General features: G+C 32.9%; 3 protein-coding genes across 3 annotated transcripts in view; 1 reads left to right on the plus strand and 2 right to left on the minus strand.

Moving 5' to 3' along the window:
• The first annotated feature begins 1,572 nt into the window (after window positions 1-1,572).
• LOC134253956 (contactin-3-like) lies at window positions 1,573-14,114 on the plus strand. Its single transcript, XM_062736531.1, has 24 exons — window positions 1,573-1,577; window positions 2,077-2,194; window positions 2,619-2,704; window positions 2,812-2,966; window positions 4,542-4,649; window positions 4,731-5,066; window positions 5,183-5,278; window positions 6,241-6,471; window positions 6,612-6,717; window positions 6,994-7,178; window positions 7,684-7,953; window positions 9,067-9,360; window positions 9,571-9,734; window positions 9,841-9,967; window positions 10,253-10,417; window positions 10,516-10,662; window positions 10,761-10,855; window positions 11,011-11,094; window positions 11,233-11,380; window positions 11,666-11,787; window positions 11,922-12,108; window positions 12,250-12,365; window positions 13,290-13,464; window positions 13,724-14,114. The coding sequence occupies exons 1-24, from the start codon at window positions 1,573-1,575 to the stop codon at window positions 13,858-13,860; spliced, it is 3,657 nt and encodes a 1,218-aa protein (XP_062592515.1). The 3' UTR covers window positions 13,861-14,114.
• On the minus strand, window positions 13,897-20,624 carry LOC134253936 (trichohyalin-like). The gene is made up of 11 exons (XM_062736509.1): window positions 20,566-20,624; window positions 19,895-19,989; window positions 18,077-18,126; window positions 17,003-17,954; window positions 16,708-16,835; window positions 16,308-16,454; window positions 16,053-16,145; window positions 15,407-15,514; window positions 15,223-15,260; window positions 15,115-15,131; window positions 13,897-14,223 (listed from the first exon to the last, which is right to left on the minus strand). The coding sequence occupies exons 4-11, from the start codon at window positions 17,853-17,855 to the stop codon at window positions 14,057-14,059; spliced, it is 1,551 nt and encodes a 516-aa protein (XP_062592493.1). The 5' UTR covers window positions 17,856-17,954; window positions 18,077-18,126; window positions 19,895-19,989; window positions 20,566-20,624; the 3' UTR covers window positions 13,897-14,056.
• Window positions 20,625-20,859: 235 nt separating this feature from the next.
• Window positions 20,860-25,121, minus strand: part of LOC134253957 (harmonin-like) — a 16,322-nt gene continuing 12,060 nt past the window's right edge. The window contains exons 5-10 of the mRNA XM_062736532.1: window positions 23,697-23,770; window positions 22,972-23,080; window positions 22,689-22,713; window positions 22,517-22,583; window positions 21,187-21,272; window positions 20,860-20,920 (exon numbers count right to left, since the gene is read on the minus strand). Of these exons, the coding sequence (XP_062592516.1) occupies window positions 20,860-20,920; window positions 21,187-21,272; window positions 22,517-22,583; window positions 22,689-22,713; window positions 22,972-23,080; window positions 23,697-23,770 (422 nt within the window). The remainder of the gene's footprint in view (window positions 20,921-21,186; window positions 21,273-22,516; window positions 22,584-22,688; window positions 22,714-22,971; window positions 23,081-23,696; window positions 23,771-25,121) is intronic.

Consider the following 25,121-nt stretch of genomic DNA (forward strand, 5'->3'; position numbering starts at 1 on the left):
CAGCTATGTTACATAAAGCTAACAACAAAGTTTTTGAAATATTTGAGCTAATAAAGCAAACATGTGAATATTATTCTTTCGCAAACCAAAATATTCGTTGATGAAAAAATCAAATTTACTTCAATATCAAATATTTTTACATAATAATAAATTTACAAAATTCTTAAGTTTACGAATACAACAATTATTTTGAACTGTAAGGAAACAACAAAACATAAGAATTTGAAACTAAACTAGTGCTGCAGCCTGCTTGAAAAGGCACTCCAGTGTACGTACTTCTGTGCAATTAAGTCAAAAAGTAAATTTATTTAAAGAATCAGTGACTTTTTTTTTGATATGCCAGAGCATCAAAGCTAGTTGGTAACGCTGTATATTTGTAATTTGCATAACGGGCGACGCCCATTATTGATACAGTATCAAATGTTTCCAACAGTCTGATGTTCTTTGCACAGCCAATAAACTAAAGAGAAATTCCATATATTAACATAAAGTTCGTTATTTCAAATAATGTCAGTTTGAATTTTGAACCACATATTTTTGAAGTTTTGAACATTTATCTTCATTAATAAAAGATATTTCCTTACTGTAATAATACATATAACAAGGATCGTCAAAGTCGCCATCTTGAATATTTGTGGGAAACTACACTATATATTATTTTTGGTCTGTCTACAGCATGTTTAATTCAACGGACCTTACTTTAACTATCTTCTCTTCAAATGAAATCATATAACATCCATTATTTTAAGCACAAAATCGCTCCAAATTGAGTCTATATTGCTCCCTACTCAGTAAGTCTTAACAAAGGGAGGCTGGAAGATGATGTTTTTGTCATATTGCGGGATAATACATATGAGTATGCGAGGGAAAATAATAAAATTTAATTTTACTTTAAAGTTCACTTTAACTTAATTTTCCAATTAAAATACTAGTTCTTTAAACTCATTTTTCTCAGTAGCCTATTCATATTTTGAAATTTGATTGGTTTCGTTTTCTTGATGTCTTCGAGATGAGCAATAATTTTTTTTTCAGAATTATTTTTTTTTTACTCCGAGGGCGATTTAAAAGGTGAAAAAAAAATCCCAACGTTTCCTAGCGAGAAACTGTTCCCTTTACTCTTTTTGCAAGTTACATTTTTTTCAAGTACCTTACTAATCTTCCGAAAAATGTTTGATCTATAGAAGAACGACGAAGTTTAGACTGATGTCCTTAACATGTGTGACAAGATTTTTTTTTTCATTTTGGCAGAAACATGTTCATATTTTTGAATAATTTCGTATTATTTTTGCAGCAAGGCCAATTTGAAAAAAAAAGTTTGTTTGCCCTCTTAGGATGAATAATTTTCTATTTTTAAATCTATAGTCATTTCAAAATTATCCCGCCTTTTCTTTTCAATATCATAATCTATTGATTTGTCAAGAAGTCATAAACACTTAATTTATGATATGGACACGAATACTTTAACGGGTATGTCTGTCGGTTTGAATCGATGACAAATTTTTATGATGTGTTGTAAAACAATAAATTGAATGTCCTCGTGTAGAGCTTTGAGATGTCAGGAAATGAAACACAATGAGGCAAGTAGCCATTTTTATGGAAATATTAACGTTAAAACTGACTTAATTGTAATGACAGTGTTAATAGTTGCCTTTATCATTCAGTGGTAACTCTTACTTTGTTGAAATAATTTAATAATTCACAAGAAATCTATAAATAGTTTCTTGGACACTTAAAGTATACATATATGTTTCAATGTACAATCACATAGTTTTAAAATAAATAAAATACCTGCAATGATTTCATAATTTCAGGAAGAAATTTCTGCCTCTACTTCTACATGTATTTATACAGGGAGTCTTTTCACAATGGTTTAGTACGTATTTATGATATAAAAATCGAAATAAACATTTTCCATTTTGTACTTTATATTAACATATCAGAATATTGGTAAAAATAAGATTAATTTATGCAAAATATTATTATGATTATTATAATATATGTATATATTAAGAGTGTTTCTTGATATAGGCCTATCTTTTCTTGGATTATTCCTTACTTGTATTTGTTGACTCGAAGTTGTATTTTCCTTAACAACTCAGATTGCCCCGACGACTGGGTCTTCTTCGACACTCACTGTTACCAATTCAATGTTTATCCATATCGGTCATATAATGATGCAAAAACCGCATGTGGCGTAAGTATCGTGATTTAATCAAAACAAATTTTTTTTAAAAAATCAGAAAAATTTATTAATTCTCTAAATAATAGTCTACAATTAATAATGGTAAAATTAGCATGCTGAACATATCAAAGCATATTTCATAATCTAAAATACTGGATTAAGTTTTCTTACAATTAAATGTGTGGAGATAACGAACAGTATTCGAGCTCCAAAGTCAACTAAACAGTACAAAATAGGAGCTGAGCAAACACATATCTCCAAAACATCAGAGGTGGTATTAGGTGTCATGAAGAAGTGAGCATCCCCAATATATATATATATATATATATATATATATATATATATATATATATATATATATATATATATATATATATATATAAAAACCTCAATACGCAGACCAAGAATCATAATATCTATAAATGTTAATTCACAGGCAAATGGTGCTCAGCTGCTGAGCGTGAATACACTTCCAGAGCATAATTTCATTGGGCAATGGCTATTAAACAATGACGTATCAATGTAAGCTTTTTATATTTCAAATTATGCAATTGAAATGTCATTCAGTAATATTACAGGCATCATTCATGTTAAAACATTTGTTGAAAATTATCAAAATTTCTCTTGAGATACCGATGGTACACCAGCGGAGTAGTTTATGAAATGGCGAATTATGACGTCAGATGGGAAGGAGATGGAACGAAGGAGACTTTGGGTAACTCCTTGTGGCTTAACCAAGAAGAAATGGCCAAACCGGGGAGACATGTAGTGTACACGTATGGAGGTTAAAATATATTCATATTCTTTTTATTAACTTAGTCAAAGCAAATTGCATTCTGTTTTATCTTTTTGAATTTAGATTTCATCATACCATTCAATGTAATCACAAATATAGTTATTTTTTTAACCAACATTTATATATATTAATGCTATTGTCAAAAATAAAAAAAATAGATTATGATAATGTCAAATTGTCTATTGTTTCTGAAGAACTTTCATTTGAAAGACACGCCAGAAATGCCCTTTCTTATTTCAAAATATTAATAATATTTAAATTTCTTTCATCAGGCCAATTTCTGCTAGATTCAAAAGGATAAATTTTAAAGTACAATCATGTATATCGAATCACAAATCAAGAAAATTTAAACCAAAGATTTATGACGAATGTTGTCTTTAAGTAAGGCAAAGTCTCACATTTAACTAATAATCATCCCAAACTGCTACATTTATGCAATATTGATCTCATGGGACTTGCGGTAACTTGCGAAAGGACTTGTCCAAAAACTTCAAATAAATCGCTTATCCAGCAACTGTATCAGAATGCAAATTTGATCAACAAAAGGCTTTAAATTACTTTAGAATAAACCTGTTTTTTATTTAAATCTTAAGACCAAGAATCTTTCACAAATATCAGCAGTCTCGTTAAAATATCAACATAACTTAATCATGTTAATCACGTAAATAGAAAAGAAAAGATTATCGCAGTTTAGATATTTGTTGTAGAATGGAAGGGGGCTTTTAGTTTTAGTCCTAAGATTCTTTGAGAAAAAGGGACACTGCTCCAAAAACGTTAACCTGTTCATCCAGAAAATGCAGGTCAGATATAGCGTCCGAAGCAAGCTTGGCAGTGTGTATCCTTATTTATATTATCCATCCAAGTTTGGTCAACGTAAGTCTTATATTTACTGGGAAATGAGGCCTGCTCCAAAACATTTAACCTGCTTCAAAACAGTAACCCGGTCATTTCTTAGTTGATATCAAAGCTCTCAAGGAACATTGAAATACAATTGAAGTATCTGTGATTAATGCAGGGGACAAAATAAATTAAAAGGAAAACTGCTTCAAAAACTATAACTTGTACACCGACATTGAGGGTATCTCAAAAGCTACCACAACCTTGTTGAGGGGAGATTAAAACTAATATGGATAAAAATTTCACGAGAAAGTGGCACTAAAAGGATCACATTGTCCAATCATAAAAACGAAAAATATACTAGTATTCTTTAATATTCCCTGTATTTATTTTTAGCAGACATTCTTGAATAAATCCCTTTCTGCGTTTTGTAAAAACAATAACTACGGTATTTCTGCAGATTTTATCTTTTTAAAATAAAATAATGATTAATTTTTTTGTTCCATGTCCTACTTTTCCTCAAAGTTCAATAGAATCTGTGCAATCACATTTTTATAAAATGTCTACAAATAAAGCATGACTTCCTGCCAAAACATTACTTCCTGCAAAAATCGTTGATAGTAGCAATGATTCGTTCATCACATAAATGAAAAATTAAACATGATTAAAAATATTACTTCAATCCAAACAATGAAGAATTCGTACAATTTTTTTCTTTTACTCCAGTGTATTCCTATCTATTTGGGCGAGACGTGGCATCAAGTCTGAATCCATTTATTTGTGAAATCAGCCAAGAAGAATCGTACAAAGTTGTACAAGATCAAAGGGACTTCAGTGAGTATAAGGATAATTTGGCAACATTTCCTGCATTTAGAGAACAGACATTAATGTAATAAGATTTGAATTTCTCGACAGCTTATGGTCATAACACTTCTGACCCCAGCAAGGTTCCCCAAGGCCCCAGAGTCTTGATACAGCCCCAAAGCATTGTTGTTGTTGGCAAAGCATTGGCAGCCATGTTCGAATGTGTGGCATATGGTAATCCTCAGCCAAATTACAAAATAACCAAAATTGTCAACAATGGAACACAGTATGACATCACTTCCTCCAGCAGTCCGCGATACACACTGACCAATGGAAAGCTTTCAATTCAGAATCCCGAAGAAATGAGTGACGGTGGTACGTACTACTGCACTGCTGAAAATAGCGAGGGGAAGGTCAGGAGCGATTACCTACGGATGACGTTTGGAAGTATGTCAGCCATTGAATATATTATTTAGAGTAATCTATTATCAATTGATTTGAACAGTTTCAGCTTATATGGATATTTAATGGAGGATAATTGTCATGTATTCATTCCAAACCAGGCCTTGGCGAGTTCAGCAATGTAGAACGGGCTCCTGTTACAGCTTATGCCTTCCAGTTCGCTATCATAAACTGTATCCCGCCTACTTATACACCGGGTAAGACACAGATCATGATAGATTTTCTGTAATGAATTTTTGTATTGTAAGTTAAAGGTTTTAAAGTGTAAATTTTATACATAAGGGTACATCATTTTCTTTAAGCGTAGTTATATGATAGTTAATTAAAACTTATTTAAAATTATTACCTAACCTACTATATGAATTGTAATAAGGCATTATTTTGAACTGTTTCCTGATTCATTTTAATGTTTCACATACCGTGCAACAGTCAAAACTGTTTACCCAGTCACAGAATGAACTGTTGCATGGCTGAATTAATCCATCATGACGTCATATACTTTCCGTACTTTACAGCTAATAGTATATGATACTGAATAATGTATTAACTGAACATTTTCACGTCTTTCAATTTGAAATTATCATTTGAACAGAAAACCCAATACCTACATAAATATATATACAATTTAATATCATTTAAAAGAAGGCGCCAAGAACACCTTCTCTGAGGGTAATTTTGGGAAAATGTAGGCCCCTTTCACTCACTAGATCTTGGCCTTTTAAAACGTCCGACTCAGCCTGTTATATTCAAATCTTCAAGTCATCTTATGTTTTTTTTTTAATTAACAATACATGTACATCAATATTTATTGACATGCATGATAACACAAGAAATAATGCAAACTTTTGTCGATGTGTCTATATCATTACGTTAAGAAATTGTATAGTAGGTTAGGTAATAAAACATTTATTTCATGACAACTCGGGAAACAGTCATACTGTTGTCCCTCGATAATGGGGAAGACCTGTGAAACTGTTGCCCTCGGCCTTCAGTTTCCCAGGTCTTTCCCCATTACCCCGAGACAACAGTTTGACTGTTCCCCTCGTAGTCATGAAATAAGTGTATACTGTAACCTGCATGCATAAAGAACAGTTCGAATACAACAATGATGGTTTGCAAAGAACACACAGAATTAATATATTTCTCTTTCTGATTACAGCAATAAATTACCAATGGTATAAAGACGATAAAAATTTCGTTCGACCAGATCTTCACAACTATATTTTCATTTCTCGCAATGGAAAGCTGTACTTTACCGAAGTATCCACAGCTGACGCAGGTAACTATAGGTGTATAGTCAAACTGACGGCCAATAACGGCGCTGCTATTGGAACTGACCAACCTCCAAGTAGAACCAGTCTACCTACTGCTCTCAATGTTATAAACGCCGGTAAGGATCATTTCATCTATTTGCAATTTGAATCAGGTGATTTTGCATGTAAAAATATTCGAATTATATCCTTTAATTAAATGCAAGATTACAGCAATGGTTTTTAGATGAGGGTTATAATTTTCTCTGTTCCTTTTTAGTTTCTACAGTATGGGGTCCAGAAATTTCCAATGAGTTTATTTCCGTGTTTCCCAGAACACCTCAAAGAGGACAAAGAGTATATCTGGAGTGCCTTGCCTTTGGAACGTGAGCAGAGCAAATGATATAAGAAACGATTCAAATGCAATGTTGTATACACATTCAACATAATGATAACGTAAACGATTCAAAAGATTGTAAAATGAATGTGCATTTTAATTCCATGTCCATTGTATTACCTGTACAATTTTGAATTTTATATAATAGTTGCAAATTATTAAAACAAACAAAAAGAATCAAACAAAACAAATTAGAAAGTCTTGCAGCATATAGATATATCTTTGTACATGTACTTTTTACTCGTCCTTTACAATTTCTTGTCAGTATGCCAATAGCGTACACTTGGTCTCGCCAAGGTCTGCCAATGTCACCGAGAGCGAGTTTTATGGACCACAACCGTGTGTTAGTCATTGAAGATGTCCATCTGGAAGACGGCGGCACCTATACTTGTCATGCAGCGAGATATAGTGTGGCAAGAACGCAGAAGAATGTCATTCTAGTCATTGAATGTAAGTACACATGTATCTGTTAATGTAAATTAATTTATTGAGTATTTACTTTTCTAATAAAAGAATTTAACAAAGGGTTGATTTTAAGCCCCATATTCACTTTTTCAGTTAAAACACAAATGATTGTAGACTTTATAAAGTAAATATCAGAACGTAAATTCCAACAAAAATACCGATTGTAAGCAAGGGAACCTGAAGTTTCCGCATAATAAATTTAATGTTGAACATCTCTTACATACAAAAGTAAACATTTAAGTTTAAAGCGATAAGAAATTGACAGCTTTTCCACTAATGATGAAACAAACAACGTCAATCCCACAGGCAGATTGTAGATTGAATCATCACTCGTGTCTTACCCCAATGTTTATTGAAATCTGAACATATGATCACTTCGATTCGAAAGCACGTGGAGGTTATTCAGCACATTATAATTATAAAAGTAAACGATTTTTTTTTATATTATGAAAGTTGTATTTGTTCGATTGATACACTTCTTCAATTGTAGCAAAGCCATTTTTTAGTTATCCAATGAAAAGCCAACATGTGGACATAGGAAGCAAACTAACTTGGCGCTGTGAAGCGACTGGTATACCGGAACCTTCTTATGAGTGGTATAAAGACGGTGTACCCCTGAGCACTATTCCAGGAAAACTGAACATTGTCAGGAACGTGTTGACAATACAGAATCTAGACATAAGCGATAATGGAATGTACCAATGCTCTGCTCAAAATATTCATGGGAAGTCGTTTACCGAAGGGCAGCTTCGTGTATTAGGTATTTTACGAGCATACTCAAATTCTACAGATCAAATAAACAGCACAAATAAAATTCATTTTCGTGAAGTTACTTAGAATTTACATAGAAGAACAATAAACAAAAAAAAGTGAAGGTACATGTATCAAACAGTGACCAGTTATTAAAAAAAAATGTCTACAAACAGTAATCATCTCTGAATAGGGTATAAAAAACTGACCGACGGACATTTTAGAGGTGCAATATGGTAGCTAGAATGAGAAAACATCCCCTGTCGACTGGTTACACTAACCATGAGCCGTGTACTAGTATTTAACAGGTTGAAACATATTCAGTAAAGACCTTACAATAGGTTTGAAACGTCAACCAATTTACGACGAAACGATATTAGATCTAAATAATGTACTAACAAGGTCATCTGGTGAACACTCCGTAGAATTACGTTATACCGACGAGATTGAGACTGTAACATTAACTTATATGTCAAAAGTTTTAAATAATTGACAGTACTCGGAATATGCTCTTGAGTACAGAATAAGTCAAAAGACGTAAACGGCATATACAAGTAATACTGAAATATTGCTGATAAGGAAAACGTTCATTCTTCAGTTGTTAGTTGGCTCTTATTGTCTATAGACAAACATCCAAATATGCAACAAATGTGGCAAACTCTTTAGTATGAATTATTTTGATTCAATGACATTTTTCAAGTCTATATATGAATGGAATATGCTTTGTTAATTAATGACACGTCGTCGATATGTCATGTTTATCTTAATTACTGTCCAGTTGACAAGCACACTGTTTCCTTTTATATTTTTAATCCTATATTGATTGATATATCCCTTTAAAAATGTTAAACTCAACATTAAAGATACCAAAGAGTCTAATACTTTTACAATGTATTTCACACTTGGATAAAAATTCTATATAAAGACACTGATGGTAACCTAACCATAAAACTTTATCATGAAACTGATGAGTTCAAGTTTTTTATAGTCAATGAATGAAAATTTTTAGAAGAGACGAAACAAAATCAAGAACCAAAAAGGCGCCGAGGAAAACCTTTAATTCTGTTTTTCCAATATTCATGCATTCACAGAAACCAACAATGAACATGCATTAATTTTTCAGCATTTATGCCAAGATTTGTCAAGGAGCCTTTAAAGGATAAAATGTTTGGTGTCATTGGAGGAAACGTCACTTACCTCTGCAATCCAGAAGCAGCACCGACTCCAACGTACTCATGGCTTAAAAACAATGTAGATCTGGGACTGAGTCCCGGAGACACCACGTCCCGGATCCGGATGTTACAGAACGGGAACCTGTTGATCACCAATATCAATGTGGGGGATGCTGGGTATTACACGTGTAGGGCTGAGAATATGTACGGCTGGGCTTCCAGTACAGGATCCCTACAAATAGCAGGTATTCTTCGACAATGATTTGGGGAAATTACATTGTACATGTGTTTTCATTTTGCTTTTATAATAATACAATAAACTCTTCCGTTTGTGTGGTATATGGAAGACAAATATACATCAAAAGGTAATTTTCTAGAAAAAGATATCTAAAATGAATCACTACTAACAAGTATCTGCTGTGTTTTCTTTACTTTTTTCAATACTTACCTTCCAGATCAGGTTGTGATAAGTCTTCCTCCAGTAAATGTTCAGGTGAGATTAAATCAGACAGCCTTTTTAAGATGTCAGGCTTCGTACAGTCCTGTGCAGGACGTCATCTACAACTGGCTCTTCAATGACGAAATTATCGACGTGAAAAATAATTTGTTCTACAAACAGGTATAATTCTAATGAACATTAAAACATAGAAAATCAAATCCATACATTTTCTATTACTAGTATTGTTTTGTTTCTCTCCCTTTGTATCAGTATATATGATTTACAGGGTGAATCACAATCGCTTACTGGACTTTTTGTCATGGCTGTTCAGTTTAGGCATGGGGGAAAGTATACGTGTAGAGCACAGACAACAAAAGAAAGCTTCGAGGCCTGGGCTTATCTCACAGTCATAGGTTGGTGAAATAAGATTCTAGCATTTGGCTAATTGCAATGGATATATATAAGCATTTGGCATAAAATAATGTAAAAGTTTGTCTGGAACTGTCTTGCAGACAGGGAATAAATAATTTTAAAGTAGAAATACTGAAGTCAAGTATCTGGTACGATATGAATCTTACTTCTGTCAGAATCATTTTAAAAACTTGATTACAATAGTAAATGCTATAAAGAATCTTTGTCATCATGTTAATGTCAAGATACTAGTATTCAATGGTCTTTCGCTGTATTTTCACAATCAGGACCTCCAGGTGAATCAGGGGGTGTATTTGCAATTCAAAGCAGTATTGGAAGTTCTTACTTACGATTATCTTGGACCGTTGGAGCTTCTAACGGTGCCAATATCCTGTTTCACACAGTTGAAGCTTTACCAGTAGCATCTAACGAATGGTTTATTGCCATTGATCGTAAGTATATATATAACTGCATGTGTTTATTGTACATTTTTGGGATACAAACATGAATGACAAAAAAATTGTTAACAAATAAAGTATTGCATTTGCAGACGTTCCTGATAGTTCGTCCATCGTACCTGGTGGGGATCCAAGCAAGCGTGTTGTTGAAATTACTGGTTTAAATCCTGGGAGTGGATACCGCTTCCGTGTATTTTCGTCGAACAATTACGGAGTTGGACCGGCCAGTAGACCGTCAGGTATATAGGTCTTTTGAACATTATTGCTACACTGGCAAGTAATATTAAAAATTAGGTCTGACGATTACTTTATTTACTCTAAAAAATGCGTTTTTCAGACGTGTATACAACAAGGAATGGACCTCCAACTCACCCGCCAACTCACGTGGGTGGCGGATACGGAAGTGTGGGAGACTTGACAATCAACTGGATGGTAATTATTAATAAGCAATATACTTCAACAAAACTCAGGCAAAACTATCACTTTTCTTTGAATTCATCTTCAACCACCTCTTCTTCATGATCAGTTTTACTTATTTTCTTCCTCATATGGATTCAGCTAAGGATTATATGTCTTTCCTTTAACAGCCTTTACCGGAATATCAGTTTGGAGGACCAGGTATTGGCTATTACGTTTACTATCGTAGGAACCTAACAGAAACCTGGACTAAGGTATGTATAACCACATATTCTTAATTCTTTTGCCGTCTACTTTTCGGGCTATCCATTTATTTCTAAGGGGAATTCGGTAGCGCTTTTATAATTAACACTGCATTTGTACTTGATTCTGTATATGTGTTGCTCTTTCAGATCACCCTCGTCGGGAATGTCGGACAATACGTTACGCAAGTTGGGACTGATAATTATTATTTGCTATATGACGTCATGATACAATCATATAATGACTACGGTCCTGGACCAAACTCCAGTGTCAACACAATCTATTCTGCAGAGGAAAGTAGGTTAATTCTTATACAGGACTGACACCTTGGAAGTATTTTGGAATTATGGTTCATAGACTGTCTTCAGTCAGAATATCAATAAACATATTACACTGCACAATTTCAGAAATATAAAGATAACGCAAAGCAGATGTTGCATTTTGAATACAGGAGCAAATGAATGATCATTTAAAAACACTAATACTGGTCCAAAGAAACGTACTCTCGTGCATGCACTTGTGAGTAAATATTTGTTTTAAATCATCAAATTAAAGACTGATCATTTAGTATTTTTACTGCAGTTCCAACTATATCCGTCACAAATGTCCAAACATACCCATACAATTCTACTGCGCTCATGGTGACTTGGGATCCAATTCCGGATACTCGTGAGGCAATGAAAGGGAAACTACTTGGATATCAAGTAAGCGTTAATTAAAGCATACTATGCCAAGTCTTGGTACAATATTTAAAATTTCTACACTAAGTAGATTTTTAAAATTTTGGCATTTAGGAGAGGATGTGATTTCATGTCAATTCTATCATTCTGTGCGCTAGGTGAATTACTGGGAGAGGTTCACTGAAGATCCTATCATGAATTCTATCAGCTGGCGTGGACAAATGGCGAGCGGTGTTGTGATTGGTCTGTTGCCTAACACGTGGTACACGGTTAATCTGCAGGCACTAAATATGGCTGGAATGAGTCAAATAAGTGAAACTGATTTTCAACTGACCCTGAAAATGGGTACTTAGCCAGCTTTACTATTTTATCTTTCTTTCACAGTTGCATATGCATGTCATTTTATCTCTTTATTCTAAATCAGCCAACTTAAAAAAAAATTCGATGTGGCATATAAATGAAAGGCTGTAATATTTTGTTTTACAGCACCACGTTTGTACCCTACGGAGATCCATGTGGGGTCCCATGGTTCTCAGAGTGTTTTTGTAACTTGGCGTGGAGTTACAACTGGTATCAACGAGGAACCAATCCAAGGATACATTGTAAGGATACAAATTCGATTTATCCCCAAAAATAGAAAGGGTATCAAAATTCAAATTTTGGATGAACCAAGAACTCCAAATAAGGATGCCTGCATATCACTTTTACTATCTATACATCTCTTCTAGAGAAAAATCTTTTAATGCTTTCAAAAAAGGTTGTGCCCTGTTATGGCTCCCATTTCTTTGTGAATGTTACAACTCGTCTTCCTTGCTGTGAATCTATCCTAGCTTCCGAGATTAGTTCTTTTTAAACATGTTCATGCATGCAAATCAACTAGACATGATTTTGCTTATTTCTTGTCAAGTACACCCAATGCAAAACGTTCTCATAATAATCATTCTAACTTGGTCTTGGGGCCACATTTTAATTTGACATTTCAAAGAGGCTGGGTGATTGTGGCCATATAAAGATATAACAAAATGATCAAATTTTAAAACTAAAATTTATGAAATTTTTCTTTGCCAAATAATAGTTGACAGCTTAAGATATCATATCCCAAAATTTAAGTAATATCTGGTGATTAATAAAAAAAAATGATTTGTTGACCCCTAGCCTCCTTAATATATGTATATTCGTTGCTGAACAAAAAGTCTAAAAGGAAACTATAAAATTCCATTTGTTTCCTTTCATGGCATCCTTCTTTATTTTTTGTAATTAAGTATTCCTCTTAAATCTCCCGCAAAAAATCATGGAAAATAATAAAATAATTTTCTCACTAAACATACTTGAGGTATTAAACCACAAAACAATTTTTTCTAAGCTTGATTTTATTTTTCTACATAAATAGGAATCAAACTTTAAAAAAAAAACACTTGCAAACTTAAGTCTTCAGACTATCTTGGTAATTCAATAATTAATTTCATCATGTTTTGTTAAAACAATTATTCTGAATTACATATTTACATTCATAAACAAATACACAGCTTCGTTACTGGTTGGATGGAGATGACATTAGGACAGCAACAGATGTCCGTGTGGCCAAGGTAGACAATGCCATTATTTACGGAATTCAGAAAAACTACCTCTACCGACTAAGGGTGCTTGGCTTTAGTACTGGTGGGGATGGAACATTGAGTGAACTTGTTTACTTTACACTAGGTGAGATCAACTAAAACATTTTATTGTATTCTATTTTTAAAACAGCATTTCAACACACTTACGACTTTCTGAACAAACTTCTTGAATGAAAATGTATTTGTAAGCTACATGTATTTTAACACATTTCCTATCTGAACGTTTTTAAAAACATTTCCTATTTAAACTACTGCTCTAACCTATGAATATGTATTTGCAATAAAAATTATAAAACACCTCTCATTCAAATGACTTTAACGAGTGTCCAATCTTTGGTTGACAGGTGGGCGGATTGCTGCAGTAGACCAATCTGTTACTGAAGTGAAGGCCACAGCAAACAAACTTCAAGTGTGCTACTTTATAAGTGCTGCCATTGCCACAATACACATTGTCTTAAAACATTTCAATCACTATGCATGAATCATGACTCAATCAAGAATATTTTCAAATTTCATGTCATTATATGTCACATAAATTCATGTTTGTTTAATCATTCTCAAAGGAATTATCAGATTCCCACATCAGTAATTTTCAGGGCTACCTGTACAAATTTTTAATTCCTTGTATTTGTGAATCTCATCCTTAATTTGCCTGTATCTGCAGTGAAGCATACATCTCAGACACATACAGTTGTAGTAACTACATTATTTGACGGATGTCCTGACTGAGCTAAATCATAGCTATTTAATAAATCATCATCAATTTGTGATGAAACGTTGAGGTCTGGATGTAGGTCAATCGATCTCTCGTAGAGTTCAAGGTCATAAGAAGGTGTGCTGAGGTCTATAATTCAGAGAGAAAGCATTGTCATTTCAATTATTTTTTACGAAAAACTTTGTACTGTATGGATTTGTACATTGTATGAATATATTTGTTACACAGACACTTGTTTCGGAAATAAATTTGAACCCATAGTATATAAATAACACAAGGTATCTAACTTCGAATTTCACTCAGTACCCCCTCCTCAGAAACGCACTCATTTACACCTTCAGGTGAAATGCACTGGCAAACTATTCATTACCATTTTCTTCTACGATAATTTATCTACATATCCATATATGGCATGAATGTCTGTTTTCTTCTATGTCCATAAACAGCGTCAAAATTTTGCTCGTTGAGTGGAAAGTTGAACTCAACCATAGAATGGTATGTGCTAATCTTGGGCAAACAATTTGATTCTGAATTTGATTGGCTAAAAATCTGTTTCTAAAATTACATGGGAAAAATATCGTAGTATTTTTATGGAAAATAAGACAATAATCAAATTTTATTCATTCATTGCAGTTTTCAAAATCTGGAATTGAATTTCTAAACCCACTCATTTTTAAATTTTTGCTCTATGCCGGAGATTAGCACATACCATTCTATGGTTGAGTTCAACTTTCCACTGAGCGTTTTGATGCTGTTTACAGATATAAAAGAAAACAAAGACATGCTTGCCATGTATGGTTGTGTAGATAAATTATCGTAGAAGAAAATGGTACTAAATAGTTTGCCAGTGCATTTCCTCTGAAAATGTAAATAAATGCATTTCTGAGGAGGGGGTACTGAGTGTTTTTCAGAGTTAGATACCTTGTGTTATTATCATAATTTGGGTTCAAATTTATTTACAAAACAAGTGCCTATGATTCTTTAATACATTTATTATATTTTAATACATTTATTACTTACCAAATGAGGCAGATTTCCTGAAAAAATTAATGCTCTGTAATAAATAAGGCTTTCCTGATAAAAAAAAAAATACAAAACTTCACTTTTGTGGTATTCTGTTTTTAGTACCTTGACAGCAGTTTGTCTTTCCTTTTTTTCTGTTTTGTCTGAAATTGAAACAAAATTCTATGTGCAGAACATGTACTTAGCTTTAAATATAGAACATTTGAGCATGGTACAACTAAGGAAATTCAGAGGATAAACATAATCAAATATGTACAATATCATTACTTTCCCAAGCAACTACACCCACCTTTCCTTGACTTCTGTCAGATGGTAACGTTGAGGAAGATGAGGATTTGTAGATCCTGGAATACAGATGATCTTCTATGTGCTCTGTTAGATTTATACCTTTCTCTGGCTGTAAATTAACCAAACAAAAATGATGAAATGCATAAATATTACCAGAGGTTGACAAGTCAAAACTAAAATGAATAATTTTTTATCTATGTTATCTGAGGATGTTTTGTATAAACTATATCAATGCTTTTTTCAAAGATTTCCCCCTATATTTAGTAAAAAAAAAAAAATTATTCCCAGTTGAGACCAAATTTTACCTTTATGGGGTTATAACTTACAGAAAGTTAAATCTAACTTTCACATAAATCTTATCTTTAATTGCTTATTAGTTCTTGAGATGAATTTTTTTTTAAACAAACAATATGTTTGATAAACAAATTTTATTGAAACACATTCCTTTCCCAAAAGCACTATCTGAGTGAGGTATGAGCAAGAAATAGAAAGTATTTTTAACATAGAATCATAAGTTATGAATAGTCAGTTGGACGGAATCTTCTCTGCTGGTTGCGAACAGAACTTGGGATATAATGAGGTAGATATAACATGGATACTATTACATTTCAAAAATGGATACAATGATAAAAGAGTATAACACTGACCTCCTGAACCTCTACACTGTCCTGTTCCTTGACCGAGGACCTTGGACTGAGGTGAGGTCTCCACATGTGTAACATGGACTGCACAAAGTTACTCTGAAAAAACAGAGACCTTGGATCACAATTCAACCATGAAGACATCCTCCTCCTTTTTAAAAAAAATAAATTTGATAAAATTGCACAGATAACAAAAGTTTGTAAAAAAGTTTTCCAATTTTTCCAATTTAAAGTTTTTAATATTTAACTTTATATATCTACCATGGCTCCCTCCCGCAGCATTTCTTCTTGTTCTTGCTTTTGTCTCTGATAGCGGATCATTCTCTCCCTCTCTTTTCTGTTTCTAGAAACTTTTAATAAAAGTTCTTTTTCCAAGCCCTGTCTCCGTTTTCTGTTACTTTCAAACATCTACAAAGAACATCAAATTATTGGAGTAAATATGACATGTCGTAATGACAAGCTTGACTACGTAAGGAAGAAGACATTCACTATTAAAAACACATCTTATTATACTTCATATAGGTGCAACAAAAATAATGAGCATAGCAGTATGGCATAACTTAGCAGCTGATTTCAAAAAGTTATCTCTGAAAACTCTGTCCTAATGAAAATTGAGACTTGCCAGCTTATGCATCACAAAATTCTACCTATTTCATTTTACCTCTTGTCTAAGCTTTTCTGCTTCCCTGGCTTGTTTCTTTTTCTTCTCATCCAAAACTTTTTGAAGCCTTTGAGTTGTTTCCCAGTTTTTCATGGATTCCAAAGTATTTTCAAGCTCTTTCCTTCTCTCTGAAATATAGAATAAAACTTCTTCTAATGTAAATAAAAGATGATTTCGGATAAACTCCAGTCTTTTCAATTATAATACATTTGGATACTTGAACACACATATCTCAAATAATTATTATTCTTAGTTCAATCTTCTCCTTACATTACCTCCTTTGATAACAACTCACCCACTTCATGCAGTTTTTCTTCCCTAAGTTGCTGAATCTCTTCTAATAATTTTAGCTTTTCCAACCCTGGTTCTATTTCACCTCTTTTTGTGGATGTCTTCTCCTTGTTCTTAAGTTTGAGTGACGATTTCCTGGAGTCAATCAATTCAGGCTCATCCTCTACAAACTGTACAACCTTGGATTCCTTTCCTTTCTTCCTTCTGCTAGTGTCAGAATTTCTTCTTTTCAAAACTGGACTCCTGTCCTCAGTGGAGAAAACATCCAACTTTGCTCTTCTATCCTTCTCTGGCATTCTCAGTGAATTACTTTTTATTTGCCTAGTTTGTAAAGTATTCTTTTTCCCCTGTATATCTCTGTCCAGATTGATATCATTCTCATCATCTTCTGGGTCTTCTGTCAGCTGCTTGACTAAGTCCTCCATAGGGGCCCTTCCTTTGCCAACTACTTCCACATGTGTGTTTGAATCAACCTCAAATGGTGTAGAAGGAATTTCTAGAAAAGTGTCTTCAATGTCGGCTTCAGTATTTCCAGTCAGGTCCTCATTGCTGTCGGTATTTCTAGAATTTTTCTTTTGATGAGCAAGAGTGTCATTTGGATGTAGGTGTGAGGGAACTGAAAGAAAGTCCTTAGAACTGCTTTCAACTTTCACAGGTGCATCATCAACATTCAAAGAATCATGTCTGATCAACTTCTTTTTCTGGTGAGGAGTGTTATTTTGATGCTGGTTTGGAACAGTTAAGTAATCCATGGATTTAGAAGGGGACTGTTTCTGGGTCTTCATTCTGCTCTTGGTTATTTTCATCCAGTGCTTCTTTCTCTTCCATCCCCACAATGCAGACCATGTCTTCTGCATCAGTGTCTTCCACGGCTTCTTGTTTCTGGAAGGATCGACCAGACATTCGTCTCTGTTTCCATCTGAGTCTTGCCAATTCTGCCAGTATCAGCTCAGTCTCTAAAAAGTAATCATCTATGTTTCATCATTTTCCAACAAATTTCAGTAAAATGATCAGTGTAAAATTAACATTCAACAAATTTTTCATAAAATGAAATTAAAAGAAAGTAAAATTGACCTACCCATTTCTGACTCTGCACCTCTTAAAGTCCAATTATCCAATTCAAGAACACTGTTCAGAATACAGGTTAGAAAATATACATGTAGGAAGAATTTTAAAGTTGTGTATGTTATTCTTTAGATTGATATCTTCAAACTAAGCATATGTGATTTTAATCTTCAAACTCCAACTTTTTTTTTTTAATTTGAAACTATTGAAGAAAGTAACTAAAAGATGAACAATTACATTTCTCATATTATGCATAATTGATATTTTTACATATAAACTCAAAACTGTGCCAAGTGCTACTGCTTATAAATTTTATCAAGATTTTAATCTACTGAGAAGAATAATTTGGCATGATGATCCTCTACAACCCATTCTCAACTTTTTAGAAATTAGTAGTACATGTATTAACAATATTAGTACAATTCATACTGATACCATAGGGGTTATACCATTAGTGAATAAACCAGTTATTTTGTTAGTTTGTGAAGTGGTGCATTGTGCCTTTAATGTTGTCAAAATCCATTAAAAATCATCAATCAAAAACAAGCAAGTTAAAAATTTCCATTTTATTACAAAAATAAAACTCTAAAAACTAGTGCATTAAACCATACAACCATGATCACAGATGAAAGACTAAAAGCATACTTCATTCACCCTTAAGTTTGAGGCATTGTGAAGGTTAGTATACTGTAAAATCACATATTTCAAGGGGTCAAATTTTTGTGGTTCAAGGAAAAATATAATCATGAGGATTTTGATTGAAGAAGGCATATTAAATTTCGTGCTACCTTGAAAACCATGAAAATTAATCCCCTCTCCCCCAAATGTGATTTCACAGTACATGAATGTTATTTTTATGCCAAGATGTAGTTTTGTATCACAATCTATCATTAAAAAATCTGTTTTAATACATATGAATTGAAAGGCAATTATGAAAAATAAACTGGTAAAACATATTCCGCAATTGAAGATTTCTTTCAGGCTGTCTTAAAATTAAATCTAGTACATTAAAAAACCATATTAAATTCTTAACTCAAGTATAAATATAAATCAAAATACATGAACTTAAAAGGTACGGGAGTCATGCATTTAATAATTTGTGTATCTATGTTATTGAAACTTTCAAAAGCCCATTTAGGACCTATAAAAAAAATACTTGAATTTGATTAAAAAAAAAAAAAAAATTAACCTCTCTGTTAAAATTCATTAAACCAATTGTTTGAATACATTAAAATGAACTATATTTATTATAACAGTTACAAATTAAATTCTGTTTGACTAATTTTAAAACTGAAAATTGAAACAAAGAACTAAATTTGTTGGTTATAATGAATTAAAAAAAATTTTAATTGCCTTAACTGGGCTTCCAAAAACTTTCCTTTTTAGTACTGAATAACATTAATAAGTCAATAATGCACACCTACGAAGTTAATATATGTCCTTTTAAAATCATATGTGTAAACCTTACTTTTACAGCCTATTGACTTTCTGGTTGTCTATTTCCTGTGATAAAAAGAAATCAAATGTACAAAAGTGATTGACAGATAATTGCAACTGAGATCGTGTGACATTCAATTTACATATCAATCAGTGCTAAATAAATACATCTGGAATCAAACAGAAAATGTGAAACACAATTTCAGTCAGTACATGCAGTCAGTGATAATGTAAACAACAATTTGTCCTCAGAATTGGTCCTAAAATCCCATATCTAACACAGATGTCAGCATTGGTCCTAAGACCCCATGTCTAACATAGCAGTCAGATTTGGTCCTAAGACCCCATGTCTAACACCGCTGTGTTTTCGTCCCCCGAATCATCGGAGTCATACCTCCCAGTGTCTGAGGGGTGGGTCTCTAACTGGGCCTTTGTCACCTGGGTCTTTGGTTTGCTTGGCTCCCCAGCAGCAGCAAACAGGGGAAGACCCTGTAAAATATGGACAGTCTTCAATTTCTAGATCATAGAGTACTCTCCCTTTTTACTGAGAAGTTTGACTGGGAGAATTAAATGATATCAACTCTTTAGGAATGATATTTAACAATTTATAGATTTAAAAAGTTAATTCCTAATTAAATCTACTCCAAAATGATTGAATAATTGACAATTACAGTTAGTCTTTCCTTATTTTGTGTAATTTTGTGAGATTTCCTAGAGGGGAAAATAAAGTTATTTAGGCCATGCAAAGTTAATTACTTGGTTCTCAGGCCTTTTTTCAAGAAATATGATGAGGGAGGGAGGCATAATTGCCCCCAAAACATGATGAGGCAGCTTTTTACATTGTACAAAACCTCAAAAATGATAGGTATGGTGTTTATATTTTATATTTAGCAATAAAAAGGGTCAATGAGGCACCCTTGGAAGAGATGAGGGAGGGCCTGAGAACCAAGAAATTAATTTTTTTTTGCCTTAAATATATTAAAATGATTTACAGTATTCATAATTCCACAAAATTTAAGCAACATTACAAATATTTATTGCTAAATATTTTAACTGAATGCATACCACTCCTTTTCTAATAATGATATTCAGTTCCTTGCTGCTTTTCAATGCCACAATTGCCTGAAAAGAAGATTTTAGGCATGATTTTCAAAAGAGTCTGAAATCCACGTACAATCTATTTTAAATTTCTAGTGATCTGGAGCATTCATCAGCTAATAACACCATAAATATTGTTCTGAAAATTTAATTCAAATCATAAATACCAAACACTTTAAAGTCTTCAAATAATGAAGCATTTAATGTAAATGATTTAAAGTAACTGCTTTAATAATAATTATAATCACATAAAGCCTTTATTTATCCGGGGTTGACATGTTCAACAAATATTCCTCTGTAGTTGGACGGTCCACTTACTATTCTGCAAAAACAGTAAGGAAAGTTTACTTTCTGTACCACAAAGTTTATGCAGCTTTAACTATTAAATGGGTTTAACTACTTTAGTAGACTACATGTAACGATCATTATCTTTACAATATTTGGATGATGCTCAATGTTTGCTTCATCTGACATGTAGATTGAAGCTAAGAAGTCAGTTTGACCATCAAATGTATATGTTCAGAGTTACGATTGGTGATTAGCTGTTACACGAGAATCTTTCAAAATATGACAGATGACACACAGTACCTGCAACCAAGGGAGGGGGACTGTCTGAGGTTAACAAACAGCTTCACTTCTTCTGCCTTCTCATCTGAGCCTCTCTTTAAGTTTTCCTTTTAAAACAAGCACTGCAAGGTTACGTTGTCTTTCATATCAGGCTTAAAATAACTCAAAATTCTGTAGACATAGTTATTTCCACGGGGTCATTATTCCGCGGAATCACAAGCTCAGTTTGATTAGCGGGTAAAAAATTACACGGATTCTTTGAATGCCAAAAGTATGTATTGTACCCTACACTGAATTTATGAGAAAAAATAGTTTTATTTCGCTAAAATTCGTCTGCCTTGTGAATATACAATTTCTTCAAAGAACAACATTCAAATGACTCGGAACAACATGCGGTACGTTTCCGCCAGCTCACAAAAATTAGGAATTATCATGAAATAATCTTTGAGGTTTACATATAACAACTTCAAATAAACTTTTTTAAAAAGGGGGAATTAAGTCCATAAACACATACCGTATACGTACATGATGTGATCTACAATTATAAACAACGAGGTTAGCTAGGTCATGTGAGGTGACTGATCGACGCACACCTGTCCATTCAAACAGAAGCTTGGGAAAATCGGTGAATTTTTCATGATTAAAAAAAAGCGAAGTAATTTTCTTTTTTATTTTTTACATGGCCTGAACTCGTGCTGTTTTTCAGAGGTTAAGTGTAAATGATTATGATGACCAGGTTCTTTGTAATATGTGTGCCATTTACACTTCAATTAATTATACCAGTTAAAACACAGAGATCTGAGAAAAACTGCAGTAAAAACAAGGGTCTTAGCGTTTATATAATTGGATGATTGACATATATCCTCTTGAGGACAATTCCGTGTGGCACGTGCTGTTAATCTCTAACTAGGGGAAGAAGATCAAGTTTGAGGCAAGGATATTTATGCGAGTAAAATTATTTTTCAAGGAATAAAATTATTATTTTGTGAATTTTTTAGACATTTTTGCATGATTTACGGTATGTACATATATCAAGAATAGATATGCATAGAAGATATATTAAACATGTAGGCCTATACCTACATATCTAATAAATGTAATACATTTATCATATCTGCATTCATTTAGTGTAATTTCATTTCTTAATACACTTTAAGTACGCTGTTATAAATTTCTGCGGAAAAATCAAGCTTAATAAAATAAGTCTACAGTAAAAGATTACCAGTAAACCTGAGAGGTACAATGGAAGTACCCATATTTCCATGAATTAATTTTCACTTAAAAGAAATTATAAGTAATTGATGATTATTATCTAAAATAATATGAAAATTAAAAGAAAATATTTTCTTACTGAAGTTCCCTTGCCACTTTTTAGAGTTTTGTCTACATAGGACCAGGTCAGGGGATCTGTTGCTCGTCTGTAAATAACAACAGTCTTGATAATTATGTACATACATGTTTACATACCTGTTTATCAACCTTATAGTTTACATTGCCAAAACACAAATCCAAGACCTACTTACTCTTTCACAGGCAACATTCCAATATCTGGAAAAAAATAAAAGATAATTTCTAATCAAGGAAAATTTTAAGACTTTAAAAAAAAATATTGAAGTTCAGATGGATTAAATACTGGTATATGCTTCTTTACCAAAATCAAATAAGTAAAGTGTAGAAATGCCCTTATGAAAATATCTATAACTGAATATTTTTTAAAGCTTCTCCTTCATTGGTGTTAGCATATACACAAACTGTACAAGTCCTTTGCAGCTATAATGAGCTGTTATCTAAATGAGTCTCACTTACTGGTGACCTTCAGTTCGATCTCATCTTGACCTTTGATCAGGTTTAGGACCTCCTCGTGGACAGCCTCTGCTATAGTGTAACCATTAACCCGCACTATTTCATCCCCCACCTGTCAACAGATTGTGTTTTGTTTATAAAGTATTTAGGTACATGTATTTCTTTAAAATACTTTTAAGAAGTAATTATTTTTCCTCACAAAAACAGATATATCTTCATAATATTCATACAGAAAATTATGTGAAAGTAAAGTGATATAGTTGTGTTGCTATTATATTTAAGAAATACAAACTCATGCCAGAGTTATCTCCATTGCTATATGAACAATGTATATCAATCAGCTCCATGTCCTTATCATAAACCTCTGTCATCAATACTATACAAATCAAGAATATTTCTAGGATTTCCATGTTCAAATGGTTAACATATATCATCCATAACACTGAGTAATAGTGTTAATGATTAGGGGTCACTGACACTAAATATTTGATGATAATGATGTCCATCATATTTATATGGAGCTCCTTTAATTAGCTAATACATGTAGCTGTACTCACACAAGTCCTTTTTTCTGCCTTTGACATACATTTGAGACACAATGTCACAGTGACATGTCTTGAAGCCCCTTATACTCACCCTAAGTCCCTTCTGTTCTGCCTGTGAGCCTGGATTTACATGATACACAATGTGACATGTTTTGGAGCCCCCCCCCCCAAACTTATACTCACCCTAAGTCCCTTCTGTTCTGCCTGTGAGCCTGGATTTATATGAGACACAAACACTCCCACTCCATGTTCAAAGCCTACACAGTGAAGAAGAGTATACATGCACACAAATATTGGTGTCACACACCATGTTCAAAGTTTAACAACATGTCAATGCAAAATACTGTAGAAATAGATTATAATTTAACAAAATGGTACATATTTAAATAAAGTTCACAATCAGGAAATACACATGTATCTGCCAAATTTTAATTGTTAACAGATTATTTTAGAACTTTTTCATCTGAAATTTGCTTAACAATAACTAGTGATGTCCCAAGCACCAAATCTAAAGGATCTGGATGATGTATTTATTATCCTGTTCAAGAAAACTGAGTGTTGCATGAATTTTTTAAGAATAAAACTGGAAATATAATTTACATGTAGAAGAATTTGACCTAATTGAAATAAATATGTCTACAGTAAACATTGTCACTAGTAATATCTTAATTAATGTGGTAAATGCAAAGTGATTTTACCAGTTTCTTTATATCAACCAAACCTATGTGCAACAATAAGAAACCCAAAATACTGTATGGTTAAATTTATGTGCGCCATGGTTAAACGATGCGAAATTTAACCGCCATGATTAAATTTTATTGCATTTCAGTACATACTTTTTAATGATTTGAGTAGTTAGTTGTGTTTATCACAATGCACCTCGCATGGAAATAAAACAAACATGTTAATCGGTGACCATGCTTTTAGAGAATCAGCTGATGTTCAGTATTTTGAGAGTTAATTATCCTGTACATAAAATTATGTAAATATGTTTGAGGACTTCAACAAGTTCACAACATGATTACATGATTAATAGATAACAGGTTTATAAAAGATCACAATTACGAGGACCAGGGACCTATATACTAGTATATAGGTACCTGCAAGTACAGTATACGAGCATGATATTCGTATGCATGCGATTCAAGTTTCTGTGCCAGAAAAAAATAATTTCAAAATTTCATATTCCTCTGTATTTAATCAATTTCCCATGATCTGTTTTCAAAGTTTTAACTATATTATCTTTCTGATAAAATGTACATAAGTGTCGATCGCCGTCTTAGTTTTAGAGTTACTTCCGGTTTTTATGAAATGTCGCGTGGCGCTATTTTTTGCACTAGGACACGTGGAGAAGTAAACAAAGGAATAAACGTGCTTAAAAATGCAATATCTAGAAAAATTGAACATTTAGAAAAGGGATACTGGTCCAAATGTTCGTTTGTGTGCAAACTTAAAATGAAATACTACCCATTCATGATTCATCAGATCTATATATATACATAAAACATTTCATACAACAGGCTACAACAATTCTTATAATTATTAGTTTCTGAATATATTTGCCATGGTAACTATATCAAAAGTTTTTTCTTTAAATTTCTTCAAAAG

Source organism: Saccostrea cucullata, unplaced genomic scaffold (assembly GCF_032062105.1).
Source record: "Saccostrea cucullata isolate Sc308-1 unplaced genomic scaffold, CSIRO_AGI_Scuc_v1 ctg194, whole genome shotgun sequence".
In the NCBI taxonomy this organism is placed as follows: Eukaryota; Metazoa; Mollusca; class Bivalvia; order Ostreida; family Ostreidae; genus Saccostrea; species Saccostrea cuccullata.